This window comes from Anomaloglossus baeobatrachus, chromosome 2, assembly GCF_048569485.1.
Source record: "Anomaloglossus baeobatrachus isolate aAnoBae1 chromosome 2, aAnoBae1.hap1, whole genome shotgun sequence".
In the NCBI taxonomy this organism is placed as follows: Eukaryota; Metazoa; Chordata; class Amphibia; order Anura; family Aromobatidae; genus Anomaloglossus; species Anomaloglossus baeobatrachus.
The window spans coordinates 748,150,062-748,167,544 of record NC_134354.1 but is presented as its reverse complement, the minus strand read 5'-3'; the positions used below and the strand labels follow the sequence as shown (position 1 = coordinate 748,167,544).

The 17,483-nt window shown below is 50.2% G+C and overlaps 1 protein-coding gene across 3 annotated transcripts in view; it reads left to right on the top strand.

Annotated features, from left to right (window-relative positions):
• Positions 1 to 17,483, top strand: part of DYNC2H1 (dynein cytoplasmic 2 heavy chain 1) — an 852,364-nt gene that overhangs the window by 155,221 nt on the left and 679,660 nt on the right. For all 3 annotated transcript variants that reach the window (XM_075337457.1, XM_075337458.1, XM_075337455.1), the window contains exons 16-18: positions 7,178 to 7,317; positions 7,401 to 7,629; positions 7,894 to 8,021. In XM_075337457.1, coding sequence (XP_075193572.1) covers positions 7,178 to 7,317; positions 7,401 to 7,629; positions 7,894 to 8,021 — 497 coding nt within the window. The remainder of the gene's footprint in view (positions 1 to 7,177; positions 7,318 to 7,400; positions 7,630 to 7,893; positions 8,022 to 17,483) is intronic.

Here is a 17,483-nt window from a genome sequence, read left to right as displayed (position 1 = left end):
CAGCAATGGAGGCAGTTCCTTTCGCGCAGTTTCACCTGCGTCCTCTTCAATGGGACATCCTACGCAAATGGGACAGGATGCCGACGTCCCTAGACAGGAACGTCTCCCTCTCTCAGGCAACCAAAGCTTCCCTTCGGTGGTGGCTTCTTCCCACCTCATTATCGAAGGGGAAATCCTTCCTACCCCCATCCTGGGTGGTGGTCACGACGGACGCGAGTCTGTCAGGGTGGGGAGCAGTTTTTCTCCACCACAGGGCTCAGGGTACGTGGACTCAGCAAGAGTCCTCACTTCAGATCAATGTTCTGGAGATCAGGGCAGTGTATCTTGCCCTAAAAGCGTTCCAGCAGTGGCTGGAAGGCAAGCAGATCCGAATTCAGTCGGACAACTCCACAGCGGTGGCTTACATCAACCACCAAGGTGGAACACGCAGTCGGCAAGCCTTCCAAGAAGTCCGGCGGATTTTGATGTGGGTGGAAGCCACGGCCTCCACCATCTCCGTAGTTCACATCCCGGGCGTAGAAAACTGGGAAGCAGACTTTCTCAGTCGCCAGGGCATGGACGCAGGGGAATGGTCCCTTCACCCGGACGTGTTTCAGGAGATCTGTTGCCGCTGGGGGATGCCGGACGTCGACCTAATGGCGTCACGGCACAACAACAAGGTCCCAACATTCATGGCTCGATCTCAAGATCACAGAGCTCTGGCGGCAGACGCCTTAGTTCAGGATTGGTCGCAGTTTCAGCTTCCTTATGTGTTTCCCCCTCTGGCACTGTTGCCCAGAGTGTTACGCAAGATCAGGGCCGACTGCCGCCGCGCCATCCTCGTCGCTCCAGACTGGCCGAGGAGGTCGTGGTACCCGGATCTGTGGCATCTCACGGTCGGCCAACCGTGGGCACTGCCAGACCGACCAGACTTGCTGTCTCAAGGGCCGTTTTTCCATCTGAATTCTGCGGCCCTCAACCTGACTGTGTGGCCATTGAGTCCTGGATCTTAGCGTCTTCAGGATTATCTCAAGAGGTCATTGCCACCATGAGACAGGCTAGGAAACCAACGTCCGCCAAGATCTACCACAGGACGTGGAAAATATTCCTGTCGTGGTGCTCTGCTCAGGGTATCTCTCCCTGGCCATTTGCCTTGCCCACTTTTCTGTCCTTTCTTCAATCCGGATTGGAAAAGGGTTTGTCGCTAGGCTCCCTTAAGGGACAAGTCTCTGCGCTCTCTGTGTTTTTTCAGAAGCGCCTGGCCAGACTCTCACAGGTACGCACGTTCCTGCAAGGGGTTTGTCACATCGTCCCTCCTTACAAGCGTCCGTTAGAACCCTGGGATCTGAACAGGGTGCTGATGGTTCTTCAGAAACCACCGTTCGAGCCAATGAGGGATATTTCGCTCGCACGCCTTTCGCAGAAAGTGGTTTTTCTAGTAGCAGTCACTTCACTTCGGAGAGTGTCTGAGCTAGCAGCGTTGTCATGCAAAGCTCCTTTCCTGGTGTTTCACCAGGACAAGGTGGTTCTGCGTCCGGTTCCGGAATTCCTCCCTAAGGTGGTATCCCCCTTTCATCTCAATCAAGATATCTCCTTACCTTCTTTTTGCCCTCATCCAGTTCACCAGTGTGAAAAGGATTTGCACTTGTTAGATCTGGTGAGAGCACTCAGAGTCTACATTTCTCGTACGGCGCCCCTGCGCCGCTCGGATGCACTCTTTGTCCTTGTCGCTGGCCAGCGTAAAGGGACACAAGCTTCCAAATCAACCCTGGCTCGGTGGACCAAGGAACCAATTATCGAAGCTTATCGTTCCTCGGGGCTTCCGGTTCCCTCAGGGCTGAAGGCCCATTCTACCAGGGCCGTGGGAGCGTCCTGGGCCTTGCGACACCAGGCTACGGCTCAGCAGGTGTGTCAGGCAGCTACCTGGTCGAGCCTGCACACTTTCACGAAACACTATCAGGTGCATACCTATGCTTCGGCAGATGCCAGCCTAGGTAGGCAAGTCCTTCAGGCGGCGGTTGCCCACCTGTAGGACGGAGCCGTTACGGCTCTATTATGAGGTATTATTTACCCACCCAGGGACTGCTTTTGGACGTCCCAATTGTCTGGGTCTCCCAATGGAGCGCCAAAGAAGAAGGGAATTTTGTTTACTTACCGTAAATTCCTTTTCTTCTAGCTCCAATTGGGAGACCCAGCACCCGCCCCGGTTTTTGTGTACACATGTTGTTCACGTTGAATGGTTTCAGTTCTCCGATATTCCTTCGGATTGAATTTACTTTAAACCAGTTTATAATTTTTTCCTCCTTCTTGCTTTTGCACCAAAACTGAGGAGCCTGTGGCAGCACGGGGGGTGTATAGGCTGAAGGGGAGGGGCTTTACACTTTTAGTGTAATACTTTGTGTGGCCTCCGGAGGCATAGCTATACACCCAATTGTCTGGGTCTCCCAATTGGAGCTAGAAGAAAAGGAATTTACGGTAAGTAAACAAAATTCCCTTCTTTTTGCCATGAAATGCGGATTTGGTGCTGGAACCTATATAGCAAATTCCTGCATCTCCTGGCAAAAAAATACATCAAAGCGCAATGCGTTTTGCCAAGATAAACGCATTGCTGGGGGCTGCAGCCTGTAGCCGTATGCTTGATTTGCAGTGGCTATCACAATATGGGTGGATCCCATGCCAATTAATTAATTTATTTTTACACCACTGTAAAAACGCAGACAGCGTTTGTCATTCCAACCAATCACAGGCGTGGTTACTTAGGGAGGGGGCGTGGTCTGACTGCAAAACATCACAGATGCCGTGACTGATGCTGTGCGGGGGAAGCAGTGAATCAGTATGAGAGTTAATTTTAGGACCCGGAAGCCGTGTGGGATGGCAAAGGAGGTAGGGATAGGAGGTGTCTGGGCGCTGAGGATAGGAGGTCTCTGGGCGCCGTGGATAGGAGGAGTCTGGGCGGCGTGGATAGGAGGAGTCTGGCCGCCGGGAAAAGGAGGAGTCTGGCCGCCGGGGATAGGTGGAATTTTGTCATGAATTGGAGAGTTCCCTGGGTGGATCCCTCTGGCTTTTTCACTTAAAGAAGTTGTCCAGTTACCAAAACTGTTTTTTTTTTTTCTGATAAATCTTGCAAATATGTGCCTCTCCACACATCTATTATGTTTTTTCAGCAATATTACCTTTTATCGTGCTCTAGCTGCACATCCTGGCTCCAGCTCTGATGGGGTTAATCTCTCTTCTGACTTCCTGGGTTCAGTTCCTACAACTCCCATAATTCTTTGTGGCTCTAGGGCTGTATCTAACACACCCACTGTATCCAACACACCCACTCAGCTCTCCTCCCCACCCAAAGACTCCTCCCTGCCTCTTTCCAGTGTGGATGCACTGAGAGCAATCAAAGCAGAGACACCCGAAGCTCCCAGCTCTGCACAACCAGGGGAAGAAAGCGGCCATCTTCTGCTTGTTCTCATATGGTTCATAGTCTGTGTGTGTGTGTGTGTGTGTGTGTGTGTGTGTGTGTGTGTGTGTGTGTGTGTGTGTGTGTGTGTGTGTACAGAAATTATGATTATTAACCGGCGCAACATGTAAAAAAAATAATTGGGGGAAAAAAAATGATGGGGTCATGAGATTGCTTTTTTCCCTCTTGCCTAGTCTGTGTGTCGTCCGTATCATCCGTGTGGCATGCATTTTGCCTGTAGGCAAAAAAACGCAAACCGCATATGAAGAAAAAACAAAAAGCCAGCACTAAATGTGCACTTCAGCACTAAAAATTCCAAACTGTACCTATTATAAAAATTTTGAGACATTTGGCAAAAAAATTGCAATTTCTTGAGCTACCCCGCCACGTGACGGCAAATCTCATTTGGGGCAGTCCTACACTAAAATATTTTTATAACATGTGCCATACGGCCTCACACATGAATAGTAGAACTACTCTTAGCAGCACTCACCTGGTCTATTTCAATCCCGTACCCATGACTGAGTCATGGCTGTGGGCGGGACAGGTCCAAGCAAATGCTGCATGAAGTAAATAGCCTGTGGACAGGGCCTGATGACTGAATGTGAACAGTCTCCAACCGCCAAAATCTAGACAGGTGGAATACATCCCAAATTGGGGTGCATAGCAAGGTGGGGGTCAGCCACCGACCAATTCACTGAAGAAAAAACAAAAAGCCAGCACTAAATGTGCACTTCTGCACTAAAAATTCCAAACTGTACCTATTATAAAAATTTTGAGATATGACCGGATCCTGTGGATTAAATGTGCAGCGCATGCAACCGTTATTTTACCCGATCTTTCTGCACCGGGACACAGAATTTATCGGCCGACACTGGAGTCAGCTGACTCCTCATCTCACAGCCTGCACACGCTGCAATGGATGCAGGTTAACAGCAGTCACTGCCTGCTGCCAATCACATGTGACCGTGTGCGGGCTATGTGGTCAGGAGTTCAGCTGAATTCAGATCAGCTGACTCCAGTGTCGGCCGATTAGGCTGAGGCCACACGGGGATTACTGCGATCCCCTCGCATGACACTCAGCTCACGCTGACAGTACAGCAGAGCTGAGTGTCATGCGTGTGTCCCTGCGACTGAGGTCCGACTGTGCGAGCAGACCGCAGCTGCGGGGGCGATCCAGCACTCAGGAGGGGCCGGCCGGCCGGCCAGCCAGCACTGAGGAGGGGTGGGAGGGATTTCTCTCCCTCTCTCCTCCGTAGTTGGCTATTGCGATTCTCGCTCTGCACTCGCGGTACACCGATGTACCGCAAGTGCAGTGCGATTTTTCTCTTACCCCATACACTTGAATGGGTAAAAGAGAAAGAGTCTTGCATTACATTTGCAGCATGCTGCGATTGTTTTCTCGGTCCGATTAGGGCTGAGAAAATAATTGCTCATGTGCGCTGATACACAGGCTAATATTGGTCTGAATGGAATGCGATGTTTTATCGCACTACACTCGCACTGTTTTTCTCGCCGTGTGGCTTAGGCCTTACGTATTGTGTCCCCCTGCATCCATCGCAGCGTGTGCGGGCTGGAGTTCAGCTGAGTTCAGATCAGCTGACTCCAGTGCTGGACTGAACTCAGGTGACCTCACAGCCCTCACACGCTGCGATGGATACAGGGGGACACAGAACAAGTAATCGGCCGACACTGGAGTCATCTGATTAATTGTTTTGCTGGTGCTGTGGTCAGGAGTAGGCATGAGTGAGCAGTAAAATGCTCTGGTGCTCGATGGGCGAAGCCCATGTCGATTTTTTTTTTTATAAACATTAAAAATAAAAAACAAACAAAAAAAAACAAACAAACACATAACCCTAACCCTAGGGTTAGGGCTAAAAAAAAAAGTGTGGGCTCCCGCTGCATTTTCTATTGCTAAGGGTAACCCAAGCAGCTACTGGCTGCTACGATGCTACCCCCACTGCTTGGTGTTACCTTCACTGGCAATGGAAAATCCAGGGAAGCCTTTTTTTTTTTTATAAAGGTTTTTGCCTAAAAACTTTTTTTTTAAAAAAATTACGTGGGCTTCACCATATTTTTTTTACGCTAGCCAGGTACAGCAGTCAGGTACGGGCTGCCCCCAACCCCCAGCTGCTTATTTGTACCCAGCTGGGAACCAAAAATATAGGGCAGCCCTTTTTTTTTAAATATTTCATGAAATAATTTAAATAAAAAAAAAAAAAGACGTGGGCTTCGCTCATTTTTTTGTGTCCAGCCAGGTACAACTAGGCAGCTGGGGATTGGAATCCATGCTTTCTGGGCCCCCCGCTGCGAATTGCAGTCCACAGCCGCCCCAGAAAATGGCGCTTTCATAGAAGCGCCATCATCTGGCTCTGTATCCAACTCTTCCTGTGGCCCTGGCGGCAGGTGGCACACTGGGTAATAAGGGGTTAATACCAGCTATGTTTTACCAGCTGTTATAAAGCCCGAGATTCTTAATGTCAGGCTAAGTTTGACCCGGCCATTAAGAATCTCCAATAAAGGGTTAAAAAAAAAAAAGACATCACACAGAGAAAAATACTGTATTAGAAATAAATACACAGACACATTAGGGACTCCATGTTTACGATCGAGAGATTTCTGTACTGACCATGCCAGGAGAGAGAGAGGGAAAAGAGAGAGCGAGAGGGAGGGATAAGAGGGGAGGAGAGAAGAGGGGAGGGGGAGAAAAGAGAGGTGGGGAAAAGGGGGGTGGGGGAAGAGAAGAGAGGGGGAAGAGAAGAGAGGGAGGGGGGGAGAAGAGTGGGGGGGGGAGGTGCTCTGTCACCAACTTGCTCCACTGTGTGACTTCTGCTGTATAGGACCCCCTTTCTCCACTCTCACCTGCACAACAAGTCCTAGAGTGGAGCAAGATAGTGACATATAGCACACTATGTGTCAGAGCAGAGCATGTAATCAACTGTCTCCACTCTGGGACTTGTTGTGCAGGTGAGAGTGGAGAAAGTTGGTACTATGCAGAAGTCCCAGAGTGGAGACCGTTAGTGACATATAGCACACTATGTGTCAGAGCAGAGCATGTCACCAACTGTCTCCACTCTGGGACTTATTGTGCAAGTGACAGAGTGGAGCAAATTGGTCCCATGCAGCATCCGGTCACCTGTGCTGTTTGTAGGAGCACATGATCACACTGCCGACACCGCAGGCTCTCCTGACAGCTGAGCACAACGGGCGGATAGTGTGATCACATACTTGCGTGACAGGGGGGATTTCAGCTGAAGAAACCCCCCCTGTACTCCACACTGGCGCCCCGTGCCTCACCAATCTGCCGGACGCTCATCCCTCTTCACCGCTCCACACTGGCGTGGCGTACCATCCTCCAGATCCTCCCCTCGATGCTAGGCTGTGACGTGCGGTAGTCACAGCCCTGTCAATCAATATGAATGGTGCCAGCATCCTCTGACGTAACCGTCACGTTTGAGAGACCAGAACTTGACGAGACGTAAGAGGATACTAGCGGCCGCAGCACCAGGGGGTCATGTGACCGACACTGAGCGTGCAGGATAGCGCCGCTCAGTGCCAGAAGTGCAAATAGAGGCCAATGCAGAAAACGCCTATAATGGTAAGTGGAACTCATAGAGAAAATTAAAAAAATGAGTGAACCACCCCTTTAAGGCTTTGATTGATTGACCGGTCCTGGCTAATATAGAAATCTGTCATTTGTAGGCACAGAATTTGCATATTTAGAAGTTTTGTTTTTTTTTATTTTAGGGAATGCGATCCAGTGACATGAAGGCTTGGCGCCAGCATTGGGATCATCAGCTGTATAAGGCTCTGGAGCATCAGTATCAGATGGGCCTTGAGGCTCTTAATGAAAATCTCCCTGAAATTAGCATTGATCTCACCTTTAAGTAAGTGACATTTTGCGCGCTGCCGTAGGGGCTGCATAAAATGAATCCCATATTTTTTTTTTGACTATTGCTATCTCTTACAGGCAGGGAAGGTTACAGTTTAAACCTCCCTATGAAGATATCCGTGCCAAGTATTACCGGGATATGAAGAGGTTCATCTCTATTCCGAACCAGTTCAGGGGCCTGAGTGAGCCGGGTGCAGAGACAATCTTTTCTGTGATGCCTGAGAGGAATGCAAATGGCTTCATCACTGTGTTCAGTAAAGCAGAGGATTTGTTCAGAAGGTTATCTGTTGTCATGGATCGATTTAAGGTGCACGCTGCATTTCAATGGGCTTTATCTGGTACTTAAGGCTATAAAACAGCACAGTCCATGGATCAGCACATTACCTGAACTGCTGGCCATTTACGTCGTAGACCGCTTTTTGCAAAAATGTGGCAACGGTTAAAATGTTGTGTCCTCCTGAATAATTGCTTAGCTCTAGTTGAGGCTTATATTCTTTTTCTATTTGCTAGCACACATGCGTAACATGTAAAATGAGTATTTCCGGGTTATTTATCTCTGATTTCTCTGCAGGAGTGGGTAGTGCTTGGTCAGGTAGATGTGGATGTGCTGATTGAGAAAAATTTACACAAAGTACATGACTGGGAGAAAAACTTTAAAGCACTTAAAGTCAAGGGAAAAGATGTGGAACGTCTGCCAAGGTATTTTTTCTTTTATCTTAAAAAGGTGATGATTAGTACAGTGTTTAAAGAAGACCTTACAACAATTTTAGCACCAAAAAACTGGCCACATCATAGAGTATTGATTGCAGAATAATAATAATAATTATTAATTTTTATAGCGCTGTTAATTCCACAGCGCTTTACATACATTGGCAACACTGTCCCCATTCGGGCTCACAATCTAGAGTCCCTATGAGTATGTTTTTGGAATGTGGGAGGAAACCAGAGAACCTGGAGGAAACCCACGCAAACACTGGGAGAACATACGAACACCTTGCAGATGGTGTCCTTGGTGGGATTTCAACCCAGGACCCCAGTGCTGCAAGACTGCAGTGCTAACCACTGAGCCACCGTGCTGCCCAGAACTGACTAAAACGGTGTTCTTAATTTCTAATTTCTCACCTCAACTGCACAGATACATGCCAGAAAAGTTTATATTCTAATTTTCGCAAACACCAAGGTGGCGTCGGTGAAGATTTTTCTCTACGGGTATTACCTTTATCCCTGCATGATGTTTCCCAATAATGTGTGGGAGGAGGCGCCATGCAGAGGAGGGGCAAACAATATGCTTCCAGAGAAAAAGAAAACCTTCTGCAGCTTTCACTCTACGGCATTGTCAGTTGTGCTGTACACCCAATGACAGGTCTGTGGGATGAGAGCCATAGATGCAGAAATATTTGTAATGACACACAGCTCTGCTCTCCTTACTGATTTTACTGCTGGAACCTATTAGAATTAAAAACCAGGCAGGGGAGCAGAGCAGAGCTGACTGTGCCATGATATAAGATCTGCAGATACAGAGGTGTTTTTGTAATGACACATATCTCTACTTTCCTTGCCCATCTTACCTGTCAGCACCTACTGTGATTACAAGTGTGGGGAGTAGAGCAGACGTGTGTTATTAAAAATATATCTCTGCTTCTGCAGCTGTCATCCCACAGCTCTGAGGTCCGGGTGAATAGAACAAATCTGACCTTACAACAACAGAGCTTTGGGATAAGAGCTGCAGATGCAGAGGTTTTTGTGATGCCTCTCCCCCTCCTGCAATAACAGAGGTAGGGAATGAAATCTGTAGATGCTGAGGTGTTTGTATTGACACAAATATCTGCTCTGCTCCCTTTCCCCCAACAAAAACAGAGCTGTGAGATGAGAGCTGCAGATGCATTGGTGTTTGTAATGCACACAACTCTCCTCTCCTTACAATAACAGATCCGTGTGATAAGAGCTCCAAACATTTTTTTAATGACTGACAGCTCTGCTCTACTCTCCTCCGCCCGCAATAACTGAGGTAGGGAATGAAAGCTGAATATGCAGAGCTATTTGTAATTATACACAGATTTGCTCTGCTTGCCTTTCCCCATAAGAACAGAGCTGTGAGATGAGTGCTGCAGATGCATCGGTGTTTGTAATGCACATAACTCTCCTCTACTTTATTCTCCTTACAGTAATAGAGCTGTGGGATGAGAACTGTTTATTCAGAGGTTTTTTAATGACTGACTACTCCCCTCTATTGTCATCCTCCCGCAATAACAGAGGAAGGGAATAAAAAGTGCAGATTCAGAGGTGTTTGTAATGACACAGATCTGCTCTGCTCCCCTTGCTGCACAAGAACAAAGCTGTGAGGTTAGAGCTGCAAATGCAGAGGTGTTTGTAATGACACACAACCCTGCTCTATTCTCCTCCCCGCGCAATGAAAAAGGCATGTGATGAGCGCTGCAGAGATTTTTGTAATGACTGACAGCTCTGTTCTACTCTTCTCTCCTCCGCTTGTAACCACCAGCCAGCAGTGAGATCAGTGAGGAGAGCAAAGCTATGTGCATTACAAGTCTGGCACCGAGAAATCCAGGCTGACCGTCTCTGGGGACGTGTTATTTTTTCTACTGCATAATACTATCGCCTCCTAATTGTCAGGGTCAGTTAGGGCCCGGAGGGAGAGTCTTCGTTGAGCGGGGGCGCCAAACTGTGCAGGCCTTAGGGTGCCGACCTCCGCAGCAAGGTAGGGGGAAATCCAGGGCGATTTAAGGGCCAGGCCCCCTCTTTGTGTGTTTTTTGGTTTATTGTATTTTATCGTCAATTTGAAAATGTTGGGATTTTTCCCTTTTAAGACTTATTAATAAAGTATTGTATTTTAGAAGTTTCTTTGCCTTAGTTTCATACACTTGCACTTCTAAGCTATTTTTTCTGAGTATTTAAGGTCTGACTGTGCGACATCTCACCTGTGACCTCCCAGCGACTTACCAGTGATCCCTATCAGGTCACATCGTTTTCGGGATCGCTGGTAAGTCGTTGTGTGTGACTGGGCCTTTAATTAAACATCAATTCGAAACCCATAAAAGAAGACTAGGAATAAGCAGAAATGGGTTTAGGAGATAAACCAGACCACTCCTAGTTTGGAAATAAAGACTCATAAAACTTTAACTTTTACTGAAGTGATAGCTTAAAAATGACATTAGTCACATAAAAATGTGAACATTAAAACACAAAACAGACTCATGTGTGCTGGGTCACAAAGATCAAACGGACTCAGTACCAATGTGAGGCACAATCAGAGAACAAATCCCAGGAACATTACCGAGGACACTCCCCCACCAGCAACAGTATCCAGATCACACAGTAACCCCTGACGGTAAACACCCCCCCCCCTCCAAAAAAAAAGGGCAAACTGGGATTCTACTGAGGGAATAGAATATGAGACCAGTGTATCATTTGAAGTCACCAAATATCATTTTTTAGTATGATCATCCGTGTATACGGCACAGAATTTATGCATACACAGGAGAGACGTGAGTTTGTTTTCTGGCAGAACCGATGATGCTGTGTGAATAACCGCTAATATGATTACCGAGACTCCCCTGATGAGTGAGAATGGTAATGATACGCATCGCGATTGAATATATGGGTCTGCACAATGTGCTCTTATAAGCCTTGATCTGCATGGAACGTTTAACTCCAGAGAGGAGGTGGCAGGTGGCAACAATAAAAGTGAAGAGTCGTCCATGATGAAATATCCTGTACGGTGAGTTTTTTGAAGAATGTATCCATGCTGGTGAGACCTTTCTGTATCATATACACGGATGATCATACTAAAAATGCTATTTGGTGACTTCAAATGATACACTAGTCTCATATTCTATTCCCTCAGTAGCATCCCAGTTTACCCTTTTTTTTGGGTGGGGGGGAGGCGGTTCCCCTCAGGGGCTACTGTGTGATCTGGATACTGTTGCTGGTGGGGAAGTGTGCTCAATAACGTTCCTGGAATTTGTTCTCTAAGGCTGCTTTCACACATCCGGTTTTTGCAGTGCGGCACAATACGGCGCTCTGCAGAAAAAACGTAACCGTTTTTTTTTTCTGCCGCCGGTTGCGGTTTTTCCCGCATAGACTTGCATTAGCGCCGTATTGTGCCGCATGGCCTTGCGTTGCGCCTGTTTTTTGCCGGATGCGGCATATTTAGCCCATGCGGCGGCCTGATGGAACGTTGCCTGGCACTTTTCTTCATCGTTCCTATGGGAGACCCAGACCATGGGTGTATAGCTTCTGCCTCCGGAGGACACACAAAGTACTACACTAAAAAGTGTAGCCCCTCCCTCCGAGCATATACACCCCCTGGATAACCAAATATAGCCAGTTCAATGCTTTGTGTTCAGGAGGCACACATCCACACATGCATTCTCATCTGATTTTGATTTTTGGAAAGAGTTTGAAGAAAAGCGGGTCCAAGCCTGGACTCCCTGCATGTCCCTTCTCACCCCACTGTGTCGGCGGTGTTGTTAAGGTTGATTTCAGGGCTGGAGCCTTACATGCCGCGCTCCTTCACCATCCCTCGGGCTCTGGCTTGAAGTGGGAGCCAGCACGGTTCTCCCTGCCTTGCAGGAGACCGGTCTCCATCCGCAGCCCTTTCAGGATCCTGCCGGACGGAGCACTCATCCCTCAGGGACCTGGCCCTGCGTCTCACAAGCTAAGTATTTGAGACGTTATTATCGGGGGTCCCTTGTACTTTATTGTTGGGGACAGTGTGTTTTGTGTATCTATTGTGACATTTCCGGTCGGTTCTCTGGTTTTCACCTGAGAACCGCGCCGATGGTGCCTGCTTGCCGGCCGCATCGTTAAATTTAGGCCCCGGCTTCGCCTGAGGCCTAGTTTCGTTTTCACTGCCCCTGCATGCCAATCATGCAGAGGGACAGTGCGGCTCCGCCCAGCGGCCGTTCGGCACAGGGGAGGGTCACTCCTCTCTGAGGTAATATTCCCTCCTCTGTATATCTCCTTGGCCCTCCGGATCCCGCTCTTAGCGTAGGCCCCGCCCCCTCTCCTCGCTCCGGCGCCATTTTAGCAGCGTTCTTATGCATGTCTGCATAAACCACATTGTGACAGCGATCGGCGCTGGCCATCTCCCTGGGGGTCCGGGCTGTGGGATCTGGAGGGCACAGAGATGTCCCAATGTCTAACGGTCTGGCAAGCCACAACCTCCGGTTGTGGACCTGCTTATATACTCTGCGTATATACTCTGCTGGGGGTCATTCTGGCTCAGAGCCCCCACTTCAGCAGCATGTCTCACACGAGGAGCAAGGCTGCAAGGCTGTACTTAATATGCACTGCATGTAGTGTCGTACTGCCTGTACTGAGCACATAACCACATTGTGATGCCTGCTCTAACATGGTGGTGCCTCAGCCTGGAGGCTCATCCCCAGTGGTCCCTCCGGCTGCTCCGGCTCCGGTGGCTGAACCCCCGGCTTGGGTAGAATCCCTCTCTCCAGGGGACAGATGTCCCGGACACTGCTGAGCATGCATCAGCCCCCTTCTCAGGGCGCTTCTGCTGCTACGGCTCGCTCAGCAAAGCTGACAGAGGATTCTTCATCTGGTCTCAGACCCCGTCCTCCTAAAATGGAGACGCAGGGTCCCCCTTCCTTCCTAGTCCCGCGGCTCTGATTCACGAGCTGACTCGCAGGACAAGGAGGATGCCTTTACTGGGGGCTCGGACGCTACCTCCATGTACCCCATTGATCTGTCCGAAAGTGACGCAGATGCTAGTGATTTGATTGCGTCCATTAATTTTGTACTGGACCTCAATCCGCCTGTATCAGGGGAGCTCCCCTCTCTGGCAGAGAAGCATCAGTATACCTTGCCTAAGAGAACAAGGAGTGTGTTCCTTAACCACTCCAGTTTTCAGGCCACTGTGACCAAGCCCAGAGCCTGTCCTGACAGAACCACCAAAGCGTGGTTCTGATGACCGTTTTCCGTTTCCACCAGAGGTGGTCAAGGAGTAGGCTCATTCACCAAAGGAGACCCTCCTGTGTCTAGACTCTCAGCCCGGAAAGTTGTATCAGTGGCTGATGGCAACTCTCTTAAGGATCCCACTGACCGCCATCTGTATATGAGGCGGCAGGGGCCTCGTTCTCCCCATCTTATGCAGCAGTGTGGGTTTTCAAAGCCATCTCTGCTTCTCTAGAGGAGATGCATTCCCTCACCAGGGACTCTATGCCCGAGATGGTTGCCTTAACTTCCAGGCTTCAGCCTTTTCATCCTATGCCATGTCTGCCATGCTGGAGGCTCCGCACTGCGGTGGCTTCGGCCAATTCTCTCGCTATCCACAGGATCTTGTGGCCTCGAGAGTGGAAGGCACACGCTTCTTCAAAGAAGTACCTTGCTGGGCTCCCATTTGCTGGGCCCAGGCTGTTCGGTGAACAACTGGATGAAATTATTCAGGAGGCTACTGGCGGGAAGAGTACTTCCATGCCACAAACCAAATCCAGGAACCAGGGCAGGAACCAGTCGAGGTTTCGTTCCTTTCGTTCCTCCAACTGGTCGTTCTCTAAGCCCTCGGCCTCGTCCACTAACTCAGCCAAGGACCAAAAACCAACTGGCGCACGAAGCCGCGTCCTCAGAAGACCGCAGGAGCTGCTGCCACTAAGGCAGCCTCCTCTTGACTATCTGGCCGCGCCAGCAACGTCCTTGGTCGGTGGCAGGCTCTCCCGCTTGGCGACATGTGGTTTCAACACGTCTCCGATCAGTGGGTGTGGGATAGCATCTCCCACGGCTATAGGATAGAATTCTATCCAGCCCGCCAAACAGATTTTTTTCTGTCAACTCCCCCCTGCTTCAAGGCCGCCGCCTTCTCTCAGGCCGTGGCATCCTTGCAGGCCAACGGAGTAATTGTACCGGTTCCCGCCTGGGAACGGTTCAGAGGTTTCTACTCAAATCTCTTCCTAGTCCCCTAAAGGGACGGTTCCTTCCGGTCCATCCTGGATCTCAGGCTTCTCAACAAGCATGTTCAGGTGCGGCATTTTCGCATGGAGTCTCTGCGCTCAGTCATTGCCTCAATGACCCAAGGAGATTCCTTGCATCCTCGACATCAGAGATGTCTATCTGCATGTGCCAATTGCAGTTTCACACCAGCGTTGGCTACGTTTTGCAATCAGAGAGGACCATTTCCGATTCGTGGCTCTTCCCTTCGGGTTAGCCACGGCCCCTCGAGTATTCATCAGGGTCATGGCAGCTGTGGTTGCGGTTCTGCACCTCCAAGGGTTGGCATCCCTTTTCCTGGACGGCCTTCTAGTCAAGGCTTCATCCTGTGCAGACTGTCAGCGGAGTGCTTCGCTCACTCTCGCCACTCTAGTCCAATTCGGGTGGCTTGTCTTTTTCCCAAGTCCACTCTGACTCCGACCTAGGGATGCAATTCGAGACTCTGCCGGCACTTGTGAAGCTGCCCTTAGTCAAACAGCAGTCCCTTCACTAGCAGTGCGCTCCTTGCTGAGGCCCCGCCGTCATTCCATCAGGCACCTAATGCAGGTGCTGGGTCAGATGGTGGCGTCAATGGAAGCGGTTCCCTTGCCCAGTTCCATCTGCATCCTCTGCAGCTGGACATTCTCCGCTGTTGGGACAAGCGGACTTCCTCCTTGCACAGGTTAGTGGCTCTGTCGCCACAGACCAGGGGCTCCCTTCAGTGGTGGCTTCGGCCCCTCTCTCTTCAGGGACGCTCCTTCCTGGCCCCGTCCTGGGTGATCCTCACCACGGATGCCAGTCTATCCAGCTGGGGAGCAGTATATCTCCTCCACAGAGCGCAGGGCACTTGGACTCCGTCCGAATCAGCCCTCTCGATCAATGTGCTGGAAATCAGAGCTGTGCGTCTAGCTCTCTTGGCCTTTCACCAAGTTGGCGGGCAAGCACATTCGAGTCCAGTCAGACAACGCCACAGCGGTTGCCTACATCAACCACCAGGGCGTGACACTCAGCCGCCTGGCAACGTTGAAGGTTCAACGCATCCTTCAGTGGACGGAGGATTCCAGGTCCACCACATCCGCAATCCACAACCCAGGCGTGGAAAACTGGGAGGCAGATTATCTCAGCCGTCAAACCGTGGACAGCGGCGAGTGGGCTCTGCATCCGGCAGTGTTTCGGTCAATCTGCCGCACTTGGGGCACTCCGGAAGTGGATCTTCGCTCTCACGATCCTCAGGCCTTTGCAGCAGACGCGCTGGTTCAAGATTGGTCCCAGTTTCGTCTGTCTTACGTGTTTCCCCCTCTAGCTCTTGCCCAGAGTCCTGCGCAAGATCAGAATGGAGGGCCGTCGGGTCATTCTCATTGCTCCAGACTGGCCCTGGCGAGCTTGGTACCCTGACCTGCTCCATCTGTCCGTTGAGGTGCTGTGGCATCTCCCGGACCGTCCAGACCTTCTCTCACAAGGTCCGTCTTTCCGCCAGAATTCTGCGGCTCTCAGATTGACGGCGTGGCTCTTGAGTCCTGGATCTTGACTTCAGGAGGGATACCAGAAGTCGTCATCTCCACTATGACTCTGGCTCGGAAGTATTCCTTGGCCAAAATCTATCACAGGACCTGGAGAATTTTCCTGTCCTGGTGTCACCCTTCCGGCCATGCTTCTTGGCCTTCTTCCTTGCCGACCCTCCTGTCCCTTCTACAGTCCGGTCTGCAGCTAGGACTATCCCTCAAGGGACAGGTCTCGGCTCGGCCAGTGTTGTTCCAGCGGCGTATCGCCCGGCTGGCTCAGGTGCGCTCCTTCATACAGGGCGCATCTCACATCACGCCGCCTTACCGGCGGTCTTTGGATCCCTGGGACCTTAATCTGGTCCTCACGGCTTCCAGAAACCCCCCTTTGAGCCTCTTAGGGAGGTTTCTTTGCCTCGTCTTTCACAGAAAATGGTCTTTCTAGTGGCCATAACTTCCCTCGGGAGAGTCTCTGATTTGACTGCACTCTCTTCGGAGTCACTTTTTTTGGTTTTTCATCAAAACAAGGTGGTTCTCCGTCCGACTCCGGACTTCCTCCCTAAGGTGGTTTCTCCTTCCACCTTAACCAGGACATTTCCCTGCCTTCCTTTTGTCCAGCTCCTGTTCATCGCTTTGAAAAAGCGTTGCATACTCTGGTTCTGGTGCGGGCGCTCCGGATCTATGTGTGTCGCACCGCTGTTCTTAGGCGGTGCACCTCTCTTTTTGTGCTGACCACAGGTCGGCGTAAGGGCCTCTCGGCTTCTAAGCCGACCCTAGCTCGTTGGATTGGGTCGGCCATTTCCGATGCCTACCAGTGTACTAGAATGCCTCCCCCGCCGGGGATCAAGGCACACTCGACCAGAGCTGTCGGTGCCTCTTCGGTTTCAGGCACCAGGCTACGGCTTAGCAGGTCTGTCAGACTGCCACTTGGACTAGTCTGCATGCCTTTTCGAAGCACTACCAAGTGCATGCTCATGCTTCGGCAGATGCGAGCTTGGGCAGACGCACCCTTCAGGCGGCTGTCGCCCATTTGTGAAGTTAGGTTTTGCCTACTTCTCAGTTTTCTGTTTATTCCCACCCATGGACTGCTTTGAGACGTCCCATGGTCTGGGTCTCCCATAGGAACGATGAAGAAAAAGAGAATTTTGTTTACTTACCGTAAATTCTTTTTCTTATAGTTCCGTAATGGGAGACCCAGCACCCTCCCTGTTGCCTGTTGGCAGTTTCTTGTTCCGCGTGTTATCACCGGCTGTTGTTGTAGACAGAGGCTCCGGTTGTTCCGGTTCTTGCTCTATCTCTACTTGTGGGTGGCTACTCTCCTTCAGCTTTTGCACTAAACTGGCTATATTTGGTTATCCAGGGGTTGTATATGCTCGGAGGGAGGGGCTACACTTTTTAGTGTAGTACTTTGTGTGTCCTCCGGAGGCAGAAGCTATACACCCATGGTCTGGGTCTCCCATTACGGAACTATAAGAAAAGGAATTTACGGTAAACAAAATTCTCTTTTTTTGTGCGGCAAAAAAAAACCGCATCGCGCCGGATCTGGCGCGATGCGACTTGATTTACAATGCAAGCCTATGGACGCCGAATGCATTTTTTTTGCACTGCGCATGCTCAGTATCTAGCCGCATCCGTCAAAAAACAGACGGGCCGCATGGGAAAAACTTATGCAACGGATCTGTTTTTTTCGCCACATCCGTTGCATAGGTTTTTGAGCTGGATTGAG